This window comes from Lepisosteus oculatus, chromosome 14 (genome assembly GCF_040954835.1).
Source record: "Lepisosteus oculatus isolate fLepOcu1 chromosome 14, fLepOcu1.hap2, whole genome shotgun sequence".
Taxonomy (NCBI): domain Eukaryota; kingdom Metazoa; phylum Chordata; class Actinopteri; order Semionotiformes; family Lepisosteidae; genus Lepisosteus; species Lepisosteus oculatus.
The window spans coordinates 56,124,041-56,146,437 of NC_090709.1; the positions used below are offsets into that span (position 1 = coordinate 56,124,041).

Genomic DNA, 22,397 nt, shown 5'->3' on the forward strand with positions numbered 1-22,397 from the left:
GTCCTCTAAATTTATCTGTATAATAGAACTCCAACCATTTATGTATAATGAACGTCTAAACATAGACGTATAATTGACGTATAACTTTAGACGTATATTAGAATTTCATTCTAGACAAATTGCAGACCACATATAGACGTCTAAGGTATGCGTTTAATAGACGTATATTATACGTCTTTTGCCCACTGGGTCTGCTTCGTGGTTTATTAAGCTTTTGATCAACGTCTGAGTGAAAAAGATTTGCTATTTTATCTCTTTGATTAAAGTTCACAAAAAGAACATTCCTTCGAGCCGGAGTCAAACCAGCGACCTAAGGATGCCTTACTATTTCCCCTACAGTCCTCCGCTATACCAACTGAGCTATCGAAGGGGTGTAGGGAGCATTGTTTCCCTTGAATTTAAGCCACAAAGCAGGTTTCTACTGTATGAACTTCCGGGGAAATTAAAAATTGTTTGATGGGGCATCAATCGTTCCAGGCGGATATTGACACTTTTTTTTTCTCGAGGGATCATATTAAACAATTCATCAGTATCGAGAGGGGGATCACCATGAGACACAGAACAGTTTAATTCTATCTTTATTAGAAAGTAGTGTTTGTGCAACATTAAAAATATTTTCGTGGAAATATAGAAGTTGTGATTTTTAAAACTTATATTTGAATCGAAATGTTGTTTTGAGTTAAATATTAGCGTGTTAATGTAATTAGTTTGTGTTTGTCATTACTATATATATATTCCCATGTTACTATAATTTATAGCTGAAGTTTACTAGTTGCGTTTTTTATGATATATTGTAATAAACAATATTGTAATAAACATTATCATGTTTAATACAATATTGTATAAAATGCATAATTGGAACTACATATTTTTCAGGTGTGAATAATTGTATATTTTCAGAATAAATTTCTAAACCAAATCATTGGCTTGATTTACTAGTTTCTACACCTATAAAACCTATCTTTGATGTATAATAGACCTTTAACTATATAGGTATAATAGTCCTCTAAATGTATCCGTATAATAGAACTTCAACCATTTATGTATAATGGACATACTGTAAAATCAGAGATGTCTAATTGACCTATAACAATATACGTATATTAGAATTTCATTCTAGTCCCATTAAGGGACATTTTGATCCAGTGCAGTCAGGCCAGTTCCACTTCAACTGCGCCCGACAACGGAGGTCGTTTTGAAAACAACGAGAGTAAAGGGACACTGCAGAACATCACGTCTGAGTTTCAAGACAGTAACATCAGAGATTGGAAGCTAGGGAGTTTCAGGTCTGTTTTTTAGTATAGGTTCATGAAAGTCTAAATACCTTTGCAAGAAATATTTCAGAATCCCAGTCAAATCCAGTACAATTGCTGCACAGATCTGCATTCTACAATAAGAAAACTGTCCATTTAATCAAACACGCCTCATAAAGCATTTTTAAAACAGGAATGCATCTTTCTATAAAAATAAAATGACTTGAAGGGTGCTATAAGCTAAGGTGTGAAAGCCTGCTCTACAGAAGAAGTATATCCAGAGGTGCCAAAGAAGTCGAGGTTTCACCTCGTGAGAGAAAGCATCTCAGAAAACGAAGTTGCAGTCACTTCCATGCGTCATAACACCACTAGGTCAGACAACAAGAGCTGAAGAGCCGCTGTCGAGAGTAATGCGGCCGAGCGCTCTAAGGAGCTGGATTAAAGCTCCAGTCTCTTCGGGGGCATCTTTTGGGATTACACCACTGCTGCATATCTCCTTGTTAAAAATCCCTATTTTTTGTTGTTGCTGCCTCCAGGCGATGTAAACAAGATTCAGAAAAAAATAATTTATCCACCCTTGAAGGCGCGGTGGCCAAGTGGTAAGGTGTTGGTCTTGTAAACCAAAGATCGTGGGTTCAAGCCCCACCCGTGCCTGTTTCATTTGTCACCACTCTCCTTTAGTTTCAAAGTCTTTAAAAAATTTGCAATGTAGGGGTTTCTATAGTAAGAAGAACATAACTGTCGCCAGTGATTAGTGTTCGTGCATATCCTGCCCTGTTTTTTAGTCGACAAAGCCTGTCTCTCTTCACACCCATCTTTCAAATGATCGTCTCAGCATTGGGAAGGAACGTGCGTTTGGTACAACCCCCACTCCATGGTCTGATCACAAACAGATCGAGTGAGCTGTCAGTCTAGGTTGGAAGAACCGTTCAAAAGCACTAAAAATCTGACTTAGGAACGAGAAGACCGAGTTTTTTTTTTAAACGAGTAAACGATAAAATTATATAAGTAGTGGGACAAAACATTGTCTGCCTGCAAGACTATGTCATGCTAAACGCCACAAATTGTGTTCTTCCAGTTGTGTCAATCGTCCTAAAGTTACGGAAAATCAGATGCAACTGGTGCATTCAGCATACATTTCTTCAGGATAGTCGAATGGTTTAAAATAACGATTTCATAGATTCTTGTCTTTTAAGCTGTGTGTTCCGCTCTCCAAATAGAGGAGCGGGTTCAAATCCCACTCCCGACAGTAAGGCGTTTTACCCTGTCTTACACTGTTCCAGTCTTGTTGTTCTCGCTGACAATCACAATAGGAGGAAAACGGAGAAACTGCTTCGCAAGAACACAACGGACAGAAAAAAGCTTCGTAAGCACGTGAATGTGATTATCATAAGATATGCATTCAAATGTTGAAGCCCGAATTATAAAAGCAGCAGAAGAAAGGTGCAGCACAAGGCAATTTGTGAGAATTCGCGGGTTTTTATGTGGCTTGGACTTCTTTCATGCCTATGAAGGTGACCCCCTTTTCATTTTCATTTTCAAACTTCAGAACAGAATAACAAAAAGGTTTCATGTAAGACCGTTGGAAATACCGGTTTCATGATGTATTCGGCGAACCTGAATGAAATATTTTAGTGCGTGGTCAAATGCGAAGAATTAAAAAAAAACCTGGAAAATCAACTCTTGCAGTAAATGTCATAAATTTAAAGCGTGTAGTCTGCATGAACAGAGCAACGCAGCAGTCTGTAAAAACGAAGCCACAAGTCCTCTTTTATCTCGGGCAGTGCATTCAGATAAGATGGCTCTGCAGAAGACATGAGAAATGCCGAACTCGTTGTTGCCATTATTGCTACTCTTGCTACTGTAGTTTTAAGCTCTAATCAGAGGGCATGTACAGTTGTACAGGAGCTAGACTACTTTGCGCCATCAAAATTCCATTATGTGAATTTAAGGTTTTAATAATAACAGCATTAACTATACAATGCGTGCTCAAAAAACGCTACCCATTAGCTTAAGAAGCAGCCGTGTTTTAACAAAGTGTGGTATTCGAACAGTAAATGCTGAAGTTTTTAATACTTGTGAGCAGATCTTCCTCGAGTCAGACACACTCTTGCTCGCCCGATGCTTTCAGAGCAATATCTGAATCGAGGCTCAAAATGGAAAGAAAGCTGAATCAGGCAATGGTCATAAGGCACTCGGGGTCACTGTACCCTATAACGTCCTGCTTGCACTGTCCTACTTAAAGCTTAGAGGGATCAGAAAGGACACAAACAACCCTTGAATCCACAATCTTGAACTTAAAGGTCGCCAGCTCTACTGGCTGCGCCTCTTTTGCTCCTCTATTACAACAGTAATATTACTAGCGTTGATTCACCATAGTATAGTAGGCTGAGACTTTGAATGCAATGGGATGGTGGCCAAGAGCTAAGTTATCAGTCTTCTAAACCTACTGTGCCTTCCTTATTCACCTCCATTTTATTTTATCTAGATTGTCAAGTAACTTGCAAAACGTCTCTACTTGTTACTCTGTCTCAAAATTGTAGAGAAAAGTTATCTGTTATAGCCTTAACAGAATGCAGAAATAAAATATATGGGATTTGTTAAGAACTTTATTGTCTTTTCACAAATTACTACAGAATAATACAAAGAAGACATTTTATAGTCTTATATTGAAACCATGAAACCTATGCACACATTCACAAGAGATTACAATAGAAAAACGCATTTGCTCAGGAAAATTAGATCACGTATGATGTTAAATAGTTTCTTAAAATCACACTAAATTGCAATCTTGAAACCAAAATTAGAAATATTGAAAACAACCTTTGTTCCCCAGGAAGAAAAGCTGTTTTATATGATGGGACCCGGTTTTAGGTAATCAAGATTGGGAATACAACTGTACCCTAGCAAAGGAAAATGTTACACAAACTTTGGAAAGCACACTCTGAATCCATCCGTATATTTGATTTCCAAGATCCGTTCAAAGCAACTTGGCTCTTCACAAGCAAATCATTTCAGGGAAGAAATTCAGTTTAGTCAGGTGTGCATTCAGCACACCTTTTTACTCTTGCTTGTCAGTATTGCCGAGTGGTCTAAGGTGCAAAACTCAAGGATGTGTGTCTTTCTAGCTGGCTTGGGTGTTCTGGTCTCCAAATGGAGGGGTGGGTTCAACTCCCACTCCTGATAGCTTCTGTTTTTACCTCTCTTGAATTGTTCCAGTGCTTGCTGACAGTGAATGACTGTAAAAGCAGCAGAAGTAAGCAAGCAACTCAGTGCAATTTGCAGAGTATTCTGCACTGTTAAAATCCATGGGTGTTCATACTTTTTGGAATTCATAGCTCAAGAAGTGACTCCTGTTTCATTTTCTATTCACCAACTCGATTTGCATTCTGCCCCTCACACCTCACAACAGAATAACAAATGGCTTCATGAGCCACAGGATCCCCATGCAGATACAGTTTGCACTGTATTAGGTAACCCAAATGAAATATTTTAGTGTTGTCTCAAATGTAAGAAATTTCATGAAACCTCAGAATGGAACGCTTGCAGAAAATGCCAGCAATTCAAAGCGTGTAGGCAGCATGAACAGACCAAGGCAGCTCTAAGTTACAGCGATCTGAAGCCACAATTCCTTATTGCGCTCAGCAGTGCTTTCGGAGTTGACGGCTCTGCATAAGAAATTAGAAATGCTGGACTCCAAATACGATCTTGCCATTACTGCTACTCCTGCTGCTGTAACTTAAAGCTCTAATCAGTTATCAAAGTTGTACAAGGGCTACACTTCTTTGCCCTGCCAAAATACCATTATGTGAGATTAAGAAGAAGAAGTATTGCAACAAAGTGTTATCTTCAAACAGTAAATGCTCAGGTGTTTATTCTTACTCGTGAGCAGATCACCCTCGATTTAGAAAAACCTTTGCTTGCCCCTTGCTTTCACAGCGATATCTGAATCAAGCCCCAAAGCAGTAAGAAACTTGAATTACACAAAGCACATACGACATTGGGTTGTCACTGTACACTATCACGTCCTGCTTGCACTGTCCTACTAAAAGATTAAAGGGATCAGAAAAGACACAAACGACCCTTGAATCCACAATTCTGAACTTAAGGGTCGCCAGCTCTACCAACTGCACCTCTCTTGCTCCTTTATTACAACAGTAATATTACTAGCATTGGTTGAACATGGTATCTTAGGTTGACAGCTGGAACACGTGACTCATATGCAGTGACAGTGCCATTCTCAGATATCGCTGCACCATATTGGTTTGGGAGCAGGAGTAAATTTACCGTGGAAACACACGTGCCTCCATTTAGGTTGGCAACTTCCAAGAAAATAATTTTCACACATTGAATTTGATCTTCATATTCCTTTTGTATTCTCAGCTGTAATATTTCACAATTACAGTTCAGATTTGTTGGAAAACTTAAAATAAACAATTTTCTAAAAATAATCTCATGAAGTATTGCCAGGATCTATATTTAGCGTTCGGTAGCAATAGCACTGCTGATATTAATGGAGTAGAAATGTATGATGTATTGACAGCTTTATCTGAAGTGAGAAGTCCTAGAATGCCGCCCATAAAAGTGTTAGGATTCATATGAAGAAATACCCTTTTCCACCCAAAATGCTGCTATTATGTGAACCAGTTTCGGTAGCTTCTGGCCGCGATTTTCCAAAACTGAAACTAATAACAAAATTATTGCACCACGTTCGAAAAATGTATATCAAGACTAGTAAGAAGACAAGATATTACAGAAATATTAAAAAAAACGATGCAAGCATAAAAAGTAGATCAATTAAATTCAATTAAGTTTTTTTTTTGTTTTTGAGAAATGGGTATGCACACATCAGAAGACACTAACGTTTGTCTTCGATAGAGTGTGTGCATAACAGTTTAACACAAAAGGTTTTTAATTGTGATTTTGTTAAATTCAATAAATCATCTAGCAAGAAATAAAGAAATTGTTTTATTTCGTAAACTATAAACCATGAAGAGATTTACAGGTCATGTCCTTCGCTTTGTAGGTAAACAATCAGTCTTTTAACTTAAGTGTTCAGCATTCAAGTGGATGGTTGTGTTTCTTGAATCTCTTGTGATCTTCAAAAGTCATTGTTTTGTCCTTCATGGTTTTGATTTGTACCATGGATATTTTACATGTTCTATTTATCATTTTTCTTCCCATACGGAACACGTTCAAGGTGTTGTTGTCACTGTGCTGCATGTAGTTAATCTACACAAGAGCACATGTAACTGTACAGGACACGCAGTGAAGAGCTCACGCAGTTTTCAGCTCAGTGTGGAGTCCAGAGGGAGGACTCGCTCGCTGAACGAGCTCTCAAGAAATCCCGGCTGAGATTAAACAGGTGCTTCTTTAACAGCCAAGACAAATCTAAGACCTTCTCTGGCTTTCTTGTAGATTACGTTAAATTAGTTAAAATCATTTGATAGTTAACAAGACTAAATGCATTGGAAGTACCTTTAAAGCAGTAGAGCAACATTGTAGCACTTCGAGAGTATCTAGATTTTATTTTATAAACCTGGCTCTCTCTGAACACAAGCGAAGACGTTTGCTATGTGAGGGCGGTAACAAAACACCTGGAAATGCCAGGAATTGAACCCAGAACCTCAAACTTGCAAGGCATGTGCTTTACCACCAAACTACACCCCCTGTAAAGTAAATATAACTGTCTGCACAAGCAGTTCATCACAGACAAAGAATACCTGCAGTTGCCAGCTTTTCCTTTTCCTTTACTATAGAGTAAATTCATGGGAAAAAAGAAATAAGGATGGGAAAAGAATCGCATTAAAGCTTCCAGTGACTGGGCACAAATGAATCAGTTATACAGTCATTGGATGTCTGTGTCTTCATAACTTTTAAGACTTTAACTTGAACTTGTGCCTTTTCCTAAAATATTTACCATTTGTAGTGACTCTTTCATGTCAGATATTCTCAGTTCCTCATCACCGGAATCACTTTCAGAATAGACAGGAAATCTGAAGTCCATCTGGGTTGATGCACTGTCTGGTGAAAAAGCCAAGTGTTGAAAATAACATACCTAACCATAGATTGAAACAACAAACCCCCATCAGAAAATATTGTAATAATGTACCACTTCAGTTTCCTCAACGACGTGTTCCTCATTCAAAGAGGCCATCTTCGCGGCAGTCAGTGGCTGGTCCAGACACCTCAGTCGGTAGTTTATACCGGACACCCCAGCTAATTTTAAGCATAAACACTTTTAAATTGGTTGGGGTGCTATAGTAGACCCCAACCACAAACCTCATGATTGGGGGGAAGAAAAAGAAAATTATGTGCAAAATTATATCAGATTAGAAAATGTAAAGCTTTTGTGGAATGTTTAGATCTTTACATTTTACTGACAACTTCTCTGCAGTTGGAACTGCTAGGTCATAAAAGGCTTAGGGTTCATATTTCTAAAAAACACATCTCTCAGAACTTTACGGTTTCGGGCGTGGACAGTGAAGTGACCTAAAAACCTACATAAGGACTTGGCTTGCAGTGTCTGAGTCTGTCAGTCTTGGGAGATCTTTGGACTTCAGAAGAATAGAACAGTGGCACACAAAGAGCAGATACAGACAGTGGAAGACTCCCTTTTTTGAAGCCTTGCACTACAGGACTTGATGGATGACGATGAATTTTTCTTGGGTATGTACATTCGTCTTATTAAAATTGAAATTACAGCATTGTTTGATGCATTTCCATTAGATGCAGCAGATATACACCCGACGCAGGCGATAGGCTCAACAGGGAATAAATCTGTGGTGTTGGAGTCGTCAGAACTCTCCGGCATCAGTGGGTAAGAATTACAACCGTGTACATCTGTATTGTGGACAGTGTTCTTTCTTCTCTTTCTGAGTGAGTCTGGGTATAAGCCAATGGCTGTAGCGAACATAAATGGCGTCACAAGTGTCAGCTGCAGAGAACTTAACACCATTGCTAACGAGAGCATGTCCATTAGATTAGATGCAGGCAGCAGGCTCGACGGGGAATTAAAGTGTGGAAGAGAAGCAGAGCGTTTCTAAATAATCTTTGACAAATGGTGCGTATTACTTAAGAGTTTAACTAATTAAAAAATGTCCTGCTTACATAAGTTTTCTATTTTCTTGGTAATTTGTGATATTAGGTATCATGGTCAACACCTAACACCCTTTTTTTTTTCTTATCCGTAAAGACACTGCTCAGGCTTCAAATAATGTTAGTGGGGCCCAAAACGTGAGGCACAGCACAAACATGAAAAAAGGTTAGTATTAATTAAGCGGTGCCAAGTTGTATTGTAAAACACCTCTTTTATCAGTTACAATTAAAAGGTTACCCAAAAACAAATATGAACCTGGATCCATATCACTTAAACAGTTACTTCTTTTGGAGGAATGTTAACTAATTAAAAGTTCCTAGTTTACGCAGTTTTCTGTTTTTGATGTATTCAGCATTGCTGACTAATCCTTAATACCCATTTCTTATTCACACAGACGCGGCATCTTCGAGAGTGGAAAAAGATGTGGGAGAAATGGGGTAGCAGACGCTAGGCCCAGTGGTGATTTCATCACGGAAGGCCGTAGTTAACAAAACGCTGTCTGGATCAAAACATGTCAGACCTTTGGATAGAACTAATAGTGCGTTTAGAGACTTGTCGAGTGGTAATGTTTTAAAGTGTGTGAGCTACATAGCTCAGTTACTAGCTATGGGGAACACTAATGAAATGGATAAAAAGAGAAAATTAGTGCGCCAAAAATCTGTTTTTGCCGATGTACAACCCGATCTACCAAAAAATGTCCAGTCTTTTACCACTTTCCTTTTTGACATAACTTCAACAGCGTATTTAGCTCAAAAGGCAGCATTTCGCGACCTGGCAATGGGATTTTATGGTACAAATGCGCCGAACGCTGATGGATGTAAATGAATAAACACGTGATTTTAAAAGTGGTTAAAAGACCGACCCCTTACCAACATCACGCGTCAGTATGTTAATAAAAGAATTAAACTTGAAAAAGCATTTTTGTTGAGACACAAAAGATTCAGAGAGAGACACAACATTCCACATGACCAACCCGATCCACACAATGAGAATGCTGGAGTAGAAAATAATGTAATGGTCAGGGGTGCTGCAGTAGAACCTGATAACGATAACTTTGAAAACTGAGAGCCAGTTGTGATGAACGATGAGAATCATGTTGGTGGCGGTGGCGATACGAATAGAGACCCCTTAGTTTTCCTGGAACTCGTGCAACGTTATGACAGTACCGATAAAAATTTTAGGGCATCAGAGAACTATAAAGAATTTCGTTTTGTTTATCTTGACAAAGTTGACTCATATGTAGTGGCTATAGACACTGTACATGGAGCAGTCCAAAGAATACTGGATGAAATTTCACCAAGTGTAGGTCCTAATGACTTTGTGCAGTTGTGTTTGTCTTCCAGCAGGTTTAATGACCTGCTTTTCTCGCTCAGAAGGTGTCCCAGAGAATTAAATGAATTAAATGATTTTTTAAAATCACATCTCAGACCTCTTACAGAGCCATACAGATGTTCTAACAGATGACACCCTCAGATTAGTAGTCACAATATAATGGAATATGGAGGGCGGTGCTCACAGAAGGTTTAAATCCATTTTGTACAGTAGGGTAATAGAACGGAAGGTACACCTTGTCGACTTACATTATCTGGACAGTAATCTGGGTTTTGCAGGCTGTGTGTACGGCTTAATGAATACTCTCTACACGAATATGCGATAATTAAAGTGGCTGAGCAATTTCACCACGATTTGTCTTTTTCAGAGAATCAGAAAATTAGCTTGTCAGATGTTGCAGCTTTTGAAAAACATTTAAAGGTGCTCATTTTTTTGTAAAATTTTGTACCATGATCAGGGCGAGTGGAAATATTTTACATCGGGCCCTACGCTGCCAGAATCTAAAATACTTTTTGATCAATAAATAAATGAAAAAGTATATCATTTTATGTTATTTGTTTTTTTGGGTTCTCTTTATCTATTTTATGACTCAGACGAAGATCTGATCACATTTTAGGTCAAATGTATGCAGACATACAGAAATTTTAAAGGGTTCACAAACCTTCTAGTACCACTGTAGTTATTTTATTTTTTATTTTGTTGTGTCCATTGTTCCCCTGCCTGCCTGGCTCTTGACCTGTGACTGTCTGAATGCACACAGGAGACTTTCAGGAAGGGGGTTTGTCCTGAGCCTCTGTGAAATACCCACACACTCTCATGAATAACTGCTCCATTAGCACATCACTGTACAACTAAACCACTCTGCCAGGGAGAGCCAGGACTGGACCTCAGCCCTGAACCATCCCCCTCACTGCAGCAGGGGCGCAGACAAGATACTGAATCCATCTTTTCTCCAGAAAGCAATGGCCTCACTGCTATTTCTCCCAATCCAAGCAGCAAGTTACAACACCACCATTTTCAACTCATCTGGGAGTTCCCACTGCAGTATTGACACAAGCCAGTGGACACTGATTTGGGCCAGAGCTGCATAGCTCCTGGTAACTCAGTGCTGCTTAAGAAAACCGGGCCTGCTCTTGTGCTGGGCAGACCAGTCACCTGTGTTGAATTGCCTTCACATGAGGGTACCATTCATGGATCCCTGTTGAAAAGGACCAACCAGTGACCAGCTTGATACCCCAGCAAGAAAGAAACTATACCGATCTCAGGTTCTGTTTTATGTGATTCTGATTGCATGTTAGATAGCAGTTTTTTTTGTTATGTTTTAACAGCTTCTATATTTTAACATTTTTATGTCATAACGTTATTTTTTGTTGTTGTTTTGTTTTATAGTGTGATGTACTGCAGTTATGTTGTTGTTTTGTTTCAGTTTTTATATAGGAACTGTTTTGCCATTTTATTTATTCTTCCATGTTCCAGTTGAACTGGTTTTCTTAAACCATTTAATCTGACTCAGTTTTGGAATATTCCTGAATGCTGCACTATACAACACAGGCAGAAAAAAGTCTCCAAAATAAAATTTCCAGACAGGATAAAATTGTCACCAGTCCAAAGGTTTCCTTTGGCACCCAAAATCCAGCACTGAGTGAAAAAAAAGTAAAAGTTATTATTTTATATATATATAATATATAATATACTATATAATATATATATATATTATATATATTGTATGTATAAATATAGATTTTTACAGATCATCACACTGAGTATTGGTGGTTCAGTCATAAAATTTTTAAAGAAAGGGCCGAACATGCGAGGCGTTCTTGAATCAGAACCAGGCTATACAGGTTTCTGTTCTGTGGTGGTCAGGACACATTTCTACAAGAAAAAGGAGGAATTACTTCACTCCTATTAAGCATGAGCTGAAACAGGATAAGAACGGGAGATTTTGTGTGTTTGTACATATGTCAACGCATTATCTACATCGTAGTGCCTTTCTCATTTGCACAATACTAGAAGGACCATAGAGCAAGCTCTTTATCAAGAGTAAGATTGAAACCCATGCCTTCAGGGTGACAACACTATTAAAAGCTTTGGAAAATGTGTCGGCTTTTATAATCCATCTTATTTCTGGATTGAATGTTCTATTTGAGAGAAAAGCTAAGATGCTCATAAAGGTGGGCATGGCATAGGTTCTGTGCAGGATCTGTGAATCATTTCATATGAGAAAATAATATTTAATTGCATTAAGTTTATATATATCGCTTGTCCTCTCCAGATTAAACCAAAAAATAGTTGCATTGAAAAAAACAAAACTTAACATATAAAAATATGGAATTAGTAGTAATGGTGCCAAAATAGATTTTCTTATTAGGACAGATTCATACAATATCTCTTGATTCTTTATTATTTCCCTCTTTATTGGATATATTTTTCTTGGATTTTATATTTATCCTCTCTGGGGATAAATACACTTTAGATTGTGCAACAAAGACTTTGAACTTTTTGGTAGAATTTAATGAGACAGTGTGACAGTTAAGGATCCTAATCTGTTTTATACATGTTTATTGCTTAACATGGTAAGTTAAAAGCTGTTACATAATTACAAGCCTATCCAATGAGAACAGTGTTAATTGTAAATTAAACAGGACTAAACTTAACATCCCAAGACTACAAAGAAATAAAGAATTAATTCAATTTAGATTTAATTTTAAAATTGTATAAAACTAAAACTTGTATCCATTTAATTATACATATAAATTAAACTTCACGACTAGAACTAATTCCATTTTAGTCAACCATAAGTAAAAGTAAAACTTTAGTTACGTGTGATCTATACTAAATCAAAAGTGGGTAACTACAAAGTGACTATGACTAATAAACATTTTAGGAACAAGTAAAGGTTTATTCCACACTGAAAAGAGAAAAAAGGCAACACAACGTTTCAGCTGTGAAGCTTTCTTCGGATATCACATGCTGTCATGTTGACATGACTAAAATATGATTAAATCAAACTGGTGACTAAATTGGTGTGTTTTTAAGTCACTGGATAAAGACTGGATAAAACTCTTCCCATTGTGACTGTAGCTGAATGATCTTTCTCCTGTGTGACTGCACTGGTGGACTATGAAGGTCTCTTGTGAGTGTGCTGGTGGCTTTTTAAGTTCCTTAACTGACTAAAACGTTTCCCACACTGACTGCAGCTGAATGGTCTCTCTCCTGTGTGAACACACTGGTGAGCTCTTAAGGTACTTGACTGACTAAAACTCTTCCCACACTGACTGCAGCTGAACGGTCTCTCTCCTGTGTGAATGCGCTGGTGGGTTATTAAGTTACTTGACTGACTAAAACTCTTCCCACACTGACTGCAGCTGAACGGTCTCTCTCCTGTGTGAATGAGCTGGTGTCTTCTTAAGTTAGTTGAGTGACTAAAACTTTTCCCACACTGACTGCAGCTGAACAGTCTCTCTGCTGTGTGTATGAGCTGGTGTTGTTTTAAGTGGTATAATTGACTAAAACTCTTCCCACACTGACTGCAGCTGAATGGTCTCTCTCCTGTGTGAATGCGCTGGTGAGCTCTTAAGGTACTTGACTGACTAAAACTCTTCCCACACTGACTGCAGCTGAACGGTTTCTCTCCTGTGTGAATACGCTCGTGAGCTGTTAAGTTACTTGAATGACTAAAACTCTTCCCACATTGACTGCAGCTGAACAGTCTCTCTGCTGTGTGTATGAGCTGGTGTTGTTTTAAGTGGTATAATTGACTAAAACTCTTCCCACACTGACTGCAGCTGAACGGTCTCTCTCCTGTGTGAATGCGCTGGTGTCTTCTTAAGTTATTTGACTGACTAAAACTCTTCCCACACTGACAGCAGCTGAACGGTCTCTCTGCTGTGTGAATGCGCTGGTGTCTTTTTAAGAAGCATGATTGACTAAAACTCTTCCCACACTGACTGCAGCTGAATGGTCTTATTATCAAGTCCTGTTGGAGCTGCTGTTGTTCCTCCCTGTTCTGACTCTCCTCTGTGTTTTGTAACTCAGTACTGATCTTATCAACAGGTGCATCAGTCTGCTGGCCTGCAGGGTCAATCAACTGGGGCTCCATGTCCTGCTCTGGAAGATTAAACTCACCCAGTTCTTCACTGTGCTCTTGTACAGACACACAGCCGAGTCCACTACAACCTTCTGTAATATTGTATGGGTCCAGATTGGTAATCTTCTCTATAAAATCATCAGATAGTAGGAATCCAGGTGTCTCACTCTCAGGCTCTGTCTTCATCATGGGCACAGAGTCCAGATCCTCCACTCTCTGTCTGCTCTCTGTGGGTTGCTGATTGAGTTTCTCTTTCCCTTCTGCAGAAGTGAGCTCTGTCTCCTGCATCATACTGGAGCTCCACTCCTCCTCACTGTGCTGCTGTTCAAGAGGAGCCCTTTCCCCAGCGTCAGGGAGAGCACTGGCCTCTAATCCTGCAAATACAGGACACAAGGACAAGACCTTTAACATGGGATGAAAGTAGTATTTAAAAAGCAAATAACAACATGGAGATCCAAGAAAACAAATGTTACAATATAAGGATTTTTAGCATCTATACAGACCACCACAGAATACTAAAACACCCCAATGTTCACTTTATCCTTTCATAGTACACATTTAGTCGACAGTGTTAATTTAGTCGACAAAAATTAAGACGAAATGTTTTGCAATTTTAAAGAAAATGAAACACTAAAATAATCCACAATGATAGTGACAAGGACTTGATTGCTTTGCATTTCTGCTTCAGTGCACTAAGATGAGACAAAATGACCTACTGGAGTAAAACTCAAAGTGAAATTAATTTTGCAACATGAGATTCACCATTTGTATATTTACTTTTGTCTGGCAAAAAGCAGGCTTGCTGTAACAGGTACAATCCTAAGTCTGAGGCTGTGTGTGGACTGTGCATTGCCTAAGGGCTACGGATGTGTAAGAATCGCAGTTATCAGGATCTGCCATTTTCTATCTTCTTCTGTTTTACAACTGTCTCCCATTTCTGGATGGTCTTTTCAACACCTCCTGTCATGAATTCTTATTGTGTGTTAATTGACTGCCACAATGAGATGTATACACTAGAATAAGCAGATTAAAGAAAATTGAAAACTAGAGAAGAAAGACATGCTTGTGGTTCTCCATGCTTTCAGCTGGAAAAAAAAGATCTGGAGTCAGGAGTATTTCATGTATAATCAGACCAAGAAAAACTCTTGTACAACATTACCGAAGATAAACAGAACTCAGCCACATTATGAGTTGAAATCTGCAATAGATCTGAAGTGCCATCTGAGCTACAGCACCCAGACACTGGGATTAAGACATCTCTTTAAAGCCCTGGCCAAATCCAAAGACGGTACAGTTAAAAAAAAACTACACATTCCTGTTAACATGGCGGTGCATTTGATCCTTGCCTTTAACCAATGAAACAGGGTGAAATGTCACATGGCTTTGGGGCCGAGTTTTGAAAGCTTAACTTATCGGCAAAAAGTGTAATTTACATCATAGGCTACCTCAAATTGTCAGTTACACAACTCTGTATGTTGCTTAGGCCACTCCTATTTGCCTTTTTAGTTATGGAGTCGGGAAGATAGAGCTCTGGGGTGCAGCTAAAAAAGGTCCCGTTACCCACAGAATGTAGATGATCCTGAAGACCAGAGTCAGATGGACAAAGGTTGCAAGGTGGGGAGTAAATGGATAATAAACCAGACAAGTACTGAATAAGGATGAGAAAGTTAAAACTGACTCAAAACCTGATAGGAAGTCAGTGCAAGGACTTGAAGACAGGCGTAATGTGATTGCTTGCTTGCAACCCAGTAAGGATTCTGGCTGCCAAATATTGGAGATTGCTCAGTGTGGATTTAATTACCCCAGTGAACAGGATGTGCATATATTTATTCTAGAAAAATCCCTTTCTTAGTTTGTCTTGTGCCCTTTAAAAGAAAGGGAATCAGTGTGATATTCTACAATGCAGAGTGCTACTACCAATATTTACATATGATATTCGTTAAACAAATTAATACAAGCAGTTTTTGAGGATTTATTTGCAGGATGCAAAACTAGAGATGTAGGTAGATAAGAGATAATTTTGGGAAAGCTGAGAAATGCGCTGATAACAAGAACACTTACTAAAAGGGTTAGGCAAACTTTAGATAAATTGACAGGAGATGTTATAAACTGTGCCAGCGGCCAAATCACCCTGCAGCTCTCAACTGGCAGCCCACTGAAGCTAAGCAGGATTGAGCCTGGTCAGTACATGGATAAGATACCTCCTGGGAACCTATGGTTGTTGCTGGTAGTGCTGTTACTGGGACCAGTGGGGGGTGCCCACCTTGCGGTCTATGAGCGTCTTAATGCCCTAGTATAATGGCAGGGACACTACACAGTAGTGGGCACTGTCTTTCAGATTTGACGTTAAACCGAGGTCCTACCTTTCAGTGGTCATTAAAGATACCAAGACGTTTCTCAAGAAGAGTAAGAAGTTACCCAAGTGTCCAGGCCAAATTTCCCCCTTAGCCTTTACCATGGCCTCCATACTATCCCCATGTATGATTAGCTCACACTTGGCCTGCGATGGACTGGCTCCCTGTCCAGGGTGTAACCTGCCTTGCACTCGTTGCTTGCTGAGATAGGCTCCGGCTCTTCCCGCAACCCCAAATGGGATAATGCGGTTAGGAGGATGGATGGATGTTATAGACTGCAGAGGAAGATGATGAAGTTAAGAGACAGAATGTTTACACAGCTACTGAAATGAGGATTGCATTTTAGATCTTCTGCATTGAACTGTGTGTTGGATGCACGTGAACTGAAGGAATGTGCAAACATAGCTGATAGCTGATCCATGGAGCCAGGATCTTAAGATGTTTATATATAGAGTTAATTTGTTTAAATGACTAGTTATGAATATTGATGTGCCAGAGAGGTGGAAAGACTGTTTCCTTAAGCTACCACTATAAAATAATTTATCCTCAGTGAGATCCCGCCATCTCATAGCAGTTTTTATCACTATGTATAGAGTTGTTACAGTGTCGTTAATCCCATCCATTTTCTAATCTCTTTATCCAGTACAGAGGAGCTGGAATCTATCCCAGCATGCAACAAAGCACAAGACAGAATACACCCTGGACATAGCACCAGCACATCACAGGGCAGACGAACAGACACAAACACACACTCACAAGAGGATCAGTATTCCCATAAGCCAATTAAATCATATCACCTGAAGAAAACCCACGGAACCCAGAGAGAACATGCAAACTCCGCAAATATAGTACCCCAGTAATTGAAACTAGGGCCCCAGTGCTGCAAAACAGTAATGCTAACCACTGCACCACAATTAGAAATGGACGGATAGCGTAGTCATCTTTCTAGTTCAAAGAATTGCATGCATAATTTAATTTTGAAAGCCACTGAGACATCTGGTGCTACTGTTGTATTTGTGAGAAAACATGCAAAAAGATTGCTTACAACAAGTGATACGGCCAGCAGCCATATAAGTCTGCAACTCACTACTAACTGGTGTGAGCCTGGCCAGTACCTGGATGGGAGATGTCCTGGTAAAAACTAAGGTTGCTGTTGGAAAAGGTGTTAGTGGGCCCAGTAGGGGGCTCTCACCCTGCGCTCTGTGTGGATCCTAATGCCCAAGTATAGTCCTTCGGATGGGACGTAAAACCGAGGTCCTGACTCTCTATGGTCATTAAAAATTCCCAGGGCGTTTCTCGAAAGGAGTAGGGGTGTAACCCCAGTGTCCTGGCCAAATTTCCCATTGACCCTTACCAATCATGGCCTCCTAATTATCCCCATCTATGAATTAGCTTCATTGTGTGTCTGTTTTGTTTTTAATGTCTTAATCTTGTTCTTCTTGTAATTAAATTGTTGTACTTGAAGTTGTAAAACTCAAAACCTTGGTTTACCAGGAGACTTTAATGTGATTTCTTATTATAACATGCATCTGCAGTTGTTATGTTTATATTTCACTATATTTACCCATAATCATTATGCCAGCATAGGTTAAAGCAAAAATGGACACTAGACTCTAGAACCCAGTAAAATAGTAGATAATTTGGATTTGTTGATGTCTTTTAGGATTTTGAACACTTGATTCAGGCCCCTTCATAGCTTTCTCTGTTCAAGCTAAAAATAAAAAGGTTCAGTGTGTAGCAAAGAAGCAGCAATAGATTGAATGTGGAAAATAAGTCTCGTTCTAAGTTTCTTGCTTTTGAGAGCAAATTTACCCAGATCTGCAATATTTTAAAATATATGCCGTCATTTAATAAAAATATCAATGTCCAGTTATATGCTTGAACGAGACAGAAAAATAACGATTATGACCTACATATTAACACACTGACCAGAATAATTGAAAAGCTTTGATTCAGAGCCCCTGCAGTTAGTGTTAATTAGAAAAACAACAGTGTTGAAACCTGAGCACAAATTCAGCTGCTCTCCAGCTTTGTTCCGCACGGCTTTTTGTTACAATTGAGCTCAGAGCTGGAGATGATCTCTAGATAGAACCATATTAACTAGTCCGCAGCTGTGTGCTCCTTTCGAAAGTTTGTTGCAATTACTCTACTCTCCTCCCCCATTGATAGCTGGAGTGTGGTTAGCGTTCTTGCGCAATATGGCACCATTGGTGGTGGTGGAGGGGGGTCCCCATTACCTATAAAGAACTTTGAATGGAGTGTCCAATAAAGCGCTGTATAAGTGTAAGCAATTAATTATTATTATTATAATTAACAACTGTGCCATCTTAATCCTTAGTTAAGACATTTGATTTTTATGAACAGTTAACATTGATTATTCATTCATTCATTATTCAATCATTTGAAAGTACAATAGGCTTCTGCAAAAATAAATTTAGATGGCGAGAAAGATGTGTAATGATACATCTATACAAGGGAATTAGAAGTCAAACAAAATTCACATTGTTTAGTTTTAAACACTAAGTTATATATGCAGAAGCAATGGGTGCCATTTGCACTTTAATAATAATTGCTTACACTTATATAGCAGTTTTCTGGACACTCCACTCAAAGCGCTTTACAGGTAACGGGGACTCCCATCCACCACCACCAATGTGCAGCCCCAACTGGAGGATGCGACGGCAGCCACAGTGTGCCAGAACACTATCAGTGGGGAGGAGAGTAATGAAGCCAATTCATAGATGGGGATTATTAGGAGGCCATGATTTTAAATGTTTAATTAAAAAGTAAAAAACAGCATACACAAATTTTCTAAGCTGATCATAAGGAAGAAAACTGACCCATTGGTTGCACATACAAAGTGTTTTTTGTCTAAACCAATTATATAGATTTTAAAGACCTAGTTATAAATAATATCAGTGAGATAAAGAATGTGTATATTACTTTTCCTGTTCTGTGGTAGTACTTTAAGTAACTCATGCAGTAATTACCCTATAGTTATTACAAATTCAGTATTGGTGGAAGCCTCTACTAAATAAACTGAAAATAATGTTGCTTTGAAACTTTGAAAAAACTTCCTTTGAAAACATCATTTCAACACAACTTATAGAAAAGTACAGAATTATTAACAGTGATGTAATAAATAGAACTTATTAGGAAAGATTCATACGATGTCGCTCTATAAGATTATTTATTACTAATCAAAAATAAATTACTTATTGTATTGATATTTGACATTTCTGGGGATCAATACTCTTTAGTCTGTGCAACAAAAACTTGTGCTTTTTGACAATCTTATAAAATGTGTTAAATATGTTTTAGACATACATTTGATTATATATTGCAATTTAGTATTTATTATACATTTATACATTTTATTATACAAATAAATAAAAATGCTTAAAATGTGACTAATTTTGTTTTAATCAGTTTAATTAAGATAATTAATTAAGACTAATTATAGTGAAAATTGAGTTGACTGGACTAAATTAAAAACGGATGACTAAAAGGTGGCTATGACAGACACTTGACTTGACTAAGACTATGACTAAATCAAAAACTGGAGACTAAATTAACACTGCAAACAAATACACAGAAAAATAACACGCAGAATTAGCAACTTTTCTAAACACACATTACATTTGTTGGTAACAAATACCTCTATTGACCGCAACAATCAGCACTGACCAGCAAAGTCTTTTAATAACCACGTTAAGGTTTAAATGTGAAAACAGCGTGGTGATTGGTCAAAGCCCAAGCATAGTCCTCAGTGTGCTGTTTAAGGTTGAACTCTAGAAGCAGTGACTGGCTTAGACAGTGAATTCAGAGAGGGGCACAAATGAACCAGGCAGGAAGGGAGACAGTCTGATACAGAACTGTTTAATTACAGAGAGGCTCCCAGCTGAAACAGAAAGAGGTGAGCTAGTGATTCAGAAAAAAAACAAAGAGGGGAAAAAAGGCAAAAGGGCACAGAGATAACCAGTGGGAGAAAATGAGACTCGGGGATGATTTTCCACTGAGTCATTACTTGATATGAGGGAAAGGGTTGTTTTGAGTTTACTCGCAGAAAGGGAAGGGAATGCTAACACGAGTGCAAGACACTCAATAACAACAACAGTGGATTGAATCATAATAATAAAGTTTTCTTTTTATTTTATATAACACCTTTAAAAGAGGCTTCTCAAAGCTCTTTACAGGGGAAAAAAGCCACACAGTGGGAGGAGGCAGCAGAATTAAACAGGTACAGTTCTACTGATCAATAAGAGCAGACAACACTGTCCAGACATTGTCGCACAGAAACACCAAGAGAAAAACCCTGGGAACAGAGATTCCTTAAAAATCCAGGACACTCCTCCAAGATCAATGAATAGAGCAGAATCCCCAAACTTAAAACACCCCAATATGCTGCAGCTCACCAGAGACATTCCAATATTCACTTGCTCCTGCACCTCAAACCCCTGACCAATAGAAAACATAAGAATGCATATATCTATCGACTGACTGACCATTTTTATCCTGTTTAAAATGTCACGTTTATGTCCAGATTTTATTTGCTTTTGTAAAACCCAAATCACTGAAAAAAACATTTGGCCAAGATTATATTAAAAATAAGTTAAATAAATTAAAAAGATATTAAACATAATTCCAAAGATAAAAAAAACATTCAACAACAAGATACTAATGTATTCTGTAACAATTATGTAAATACAGTAGCTCATCATTTTTTGCTCCAGTTACTGAATGATATAGACTAAACAACGTCTAAACAATGTGTTCTCGGCCTTGTTACTGAAATACAGATGAGGGGATGAGGAGAATGAGAGGTTAATACAGACCTCTCATAACTGGTCACTACAGTACACTTCACTGAGAGAAAAAGGTTAATAAAAACACGAATATTCCAAATATTCCTGACAGAATATTCCAGAGGAATTACTACAGACAGACCCTGGTGGACTGGAATGTTAAACAAATATAAAAGCTAAACAAATACTGTATTTGTATTATAATAATTGTGTAATATTATATACTGTATATATATTTCCTAATAACATCGGATTACACACCGATTTAGAGAAACAGATGCTGAATCTGCTGAGATGCTGAGTTGTTTTTAGCATCATAACCGGATTATAATAATTTCAGTTTCCAGTAAAGCATGCTGTCGCTATATCACACAAGTCTTTCCACTTCACTTTGTATCTCTCCACTATATTCTCACCAGTGAGGAAGTTAAGGACATTGTTTTTAAACTCACACACACTGACTTCATACAAGTCACCACACTGACCTGCCAGCTCCAGTTTCGTGTCCATTTCTTCTTTTATTTCTGCAGTGACTTCACAGGGAAGCGTGTGTCCAACACGATCTGTCTGTCCCTGATCTCCTCCTGCTCCCGACTCCTTCTCGCACTGCTGCAATCTCACCTTCAGGCTCTCGTTCTCCTTCTTCAGTTGCGCCATTTCACTCCCAACAGTGTCCTCCACACACTGTGTGATTTTAAACACGGCCCGTCTCACCAGGACCTGGGAGACGCTGCGGAGTTTGTCTTGAAACTCAGAGTCAGACATCCTGTTTCTGAAAACGTCTGAAACTTCATACACGATCGATTTGAGCAAAACCTGCATGAAAGAGTGAAGCTCAGTTTGCAGATTCAACAAACACTCCGCCATCCTTCTGTAGAGTCGGTCAGAAACAAAGGCTAAATTGTGGAGTTTAAACGCAAAAACGTTCTTATTTTATTCTTCACAGATCCTGCATTCAGGCCTGTATTCCGTTATACACAGCTGACAATTCGTAGCATAGTAAAAAAACAAAATAACTTTCTTCTTGATTATTTTGCTTAAACAACTGACTCAATCACTGTCGCGTGGATGAAATATCTGTTGTGTTGAGTCGCGCAGCATGATGACGTAATTCTTTAGGGCTGCCGCAGCTTCAGAACAACTGAGGAGAGGAATTTTGAGACAGAGGTATTTCTGCAACCCCTGCAACAGATATAAACCTCACCACACCTGCTAGCGCCATCTAGTCAGGACGAGTGAATCACCTGCGAGTTACGCAGTGTGAATTTTTTGAAACAGAAAATGTATTTCCAGATTTTACTTGCAGGACACTATAATGTACATTATTATCAGCCCAGGATTTCATGTAAAGCTATTTTTAAATCGAAGCACACATCACTAATCACCTGCTCTGCTCAGTTTTGTGATATAATATTAAATGCAATCTCTGAATAAGTCACTGAACTGGGCCAGACCAACTGAAAG

The 22,397-nt window shown here is 38.5% G+C and overlaps 1 protein-coding gene and 2 non-coding genes across 3 annotated transcripts; 1 reads left to right on the forward strand and 2 right to left on the reverse strand.

Annotated features, from left to right (window-relative positions):
* Positions 1-282: 282 nt before the first annotated feature.
* On the reverse strand, positions 283-370 carry trnay-gua (transfer RNA tyrosine (anticodon GUA)). The gene is given in 2 exon segments: positions 283-318; positions 334-370. It is a non-coding gene; the product is annotated as a tRNA-Tyr (tRNA).
* Positions 371-1,835: 1,465 nt separating this feature from the next.
* On the forward strand, positions 1,836-1,907 carry trnat-ugu (transfer RNA threonine (anticodon UGU)). Its single transcript has one exon. It is a non-coding gene; the product is annotated as a tRNA-Thr (tRNA).
* Positions 1,908-12,038: 10,131 nt separating this feature from the next.
* On the reverse strand, positions 12,039-22,023 carry LOC138243131 (zinc finger protein 79-like). Its single transcript, XM_069198632.1, has 2 exons — positions 21,419-22,023; positions 12,039-14,148 (listed from the first exon to the last, which is right to left on the reverse strand). Exons 1-2 carry the CDS (start codon positions 21,798-21,800, stop codon positions 12,806-12,808), a joined length of 1,725 nt encoding a protein of 574 aa, XP_069054733.1. The 5' UTR covers positions 21,801-22,023; the 3' UTR covers positions 12,039-12,805.
* Positions 22,024-22,397: the final 374 nt, after the last annotated feature.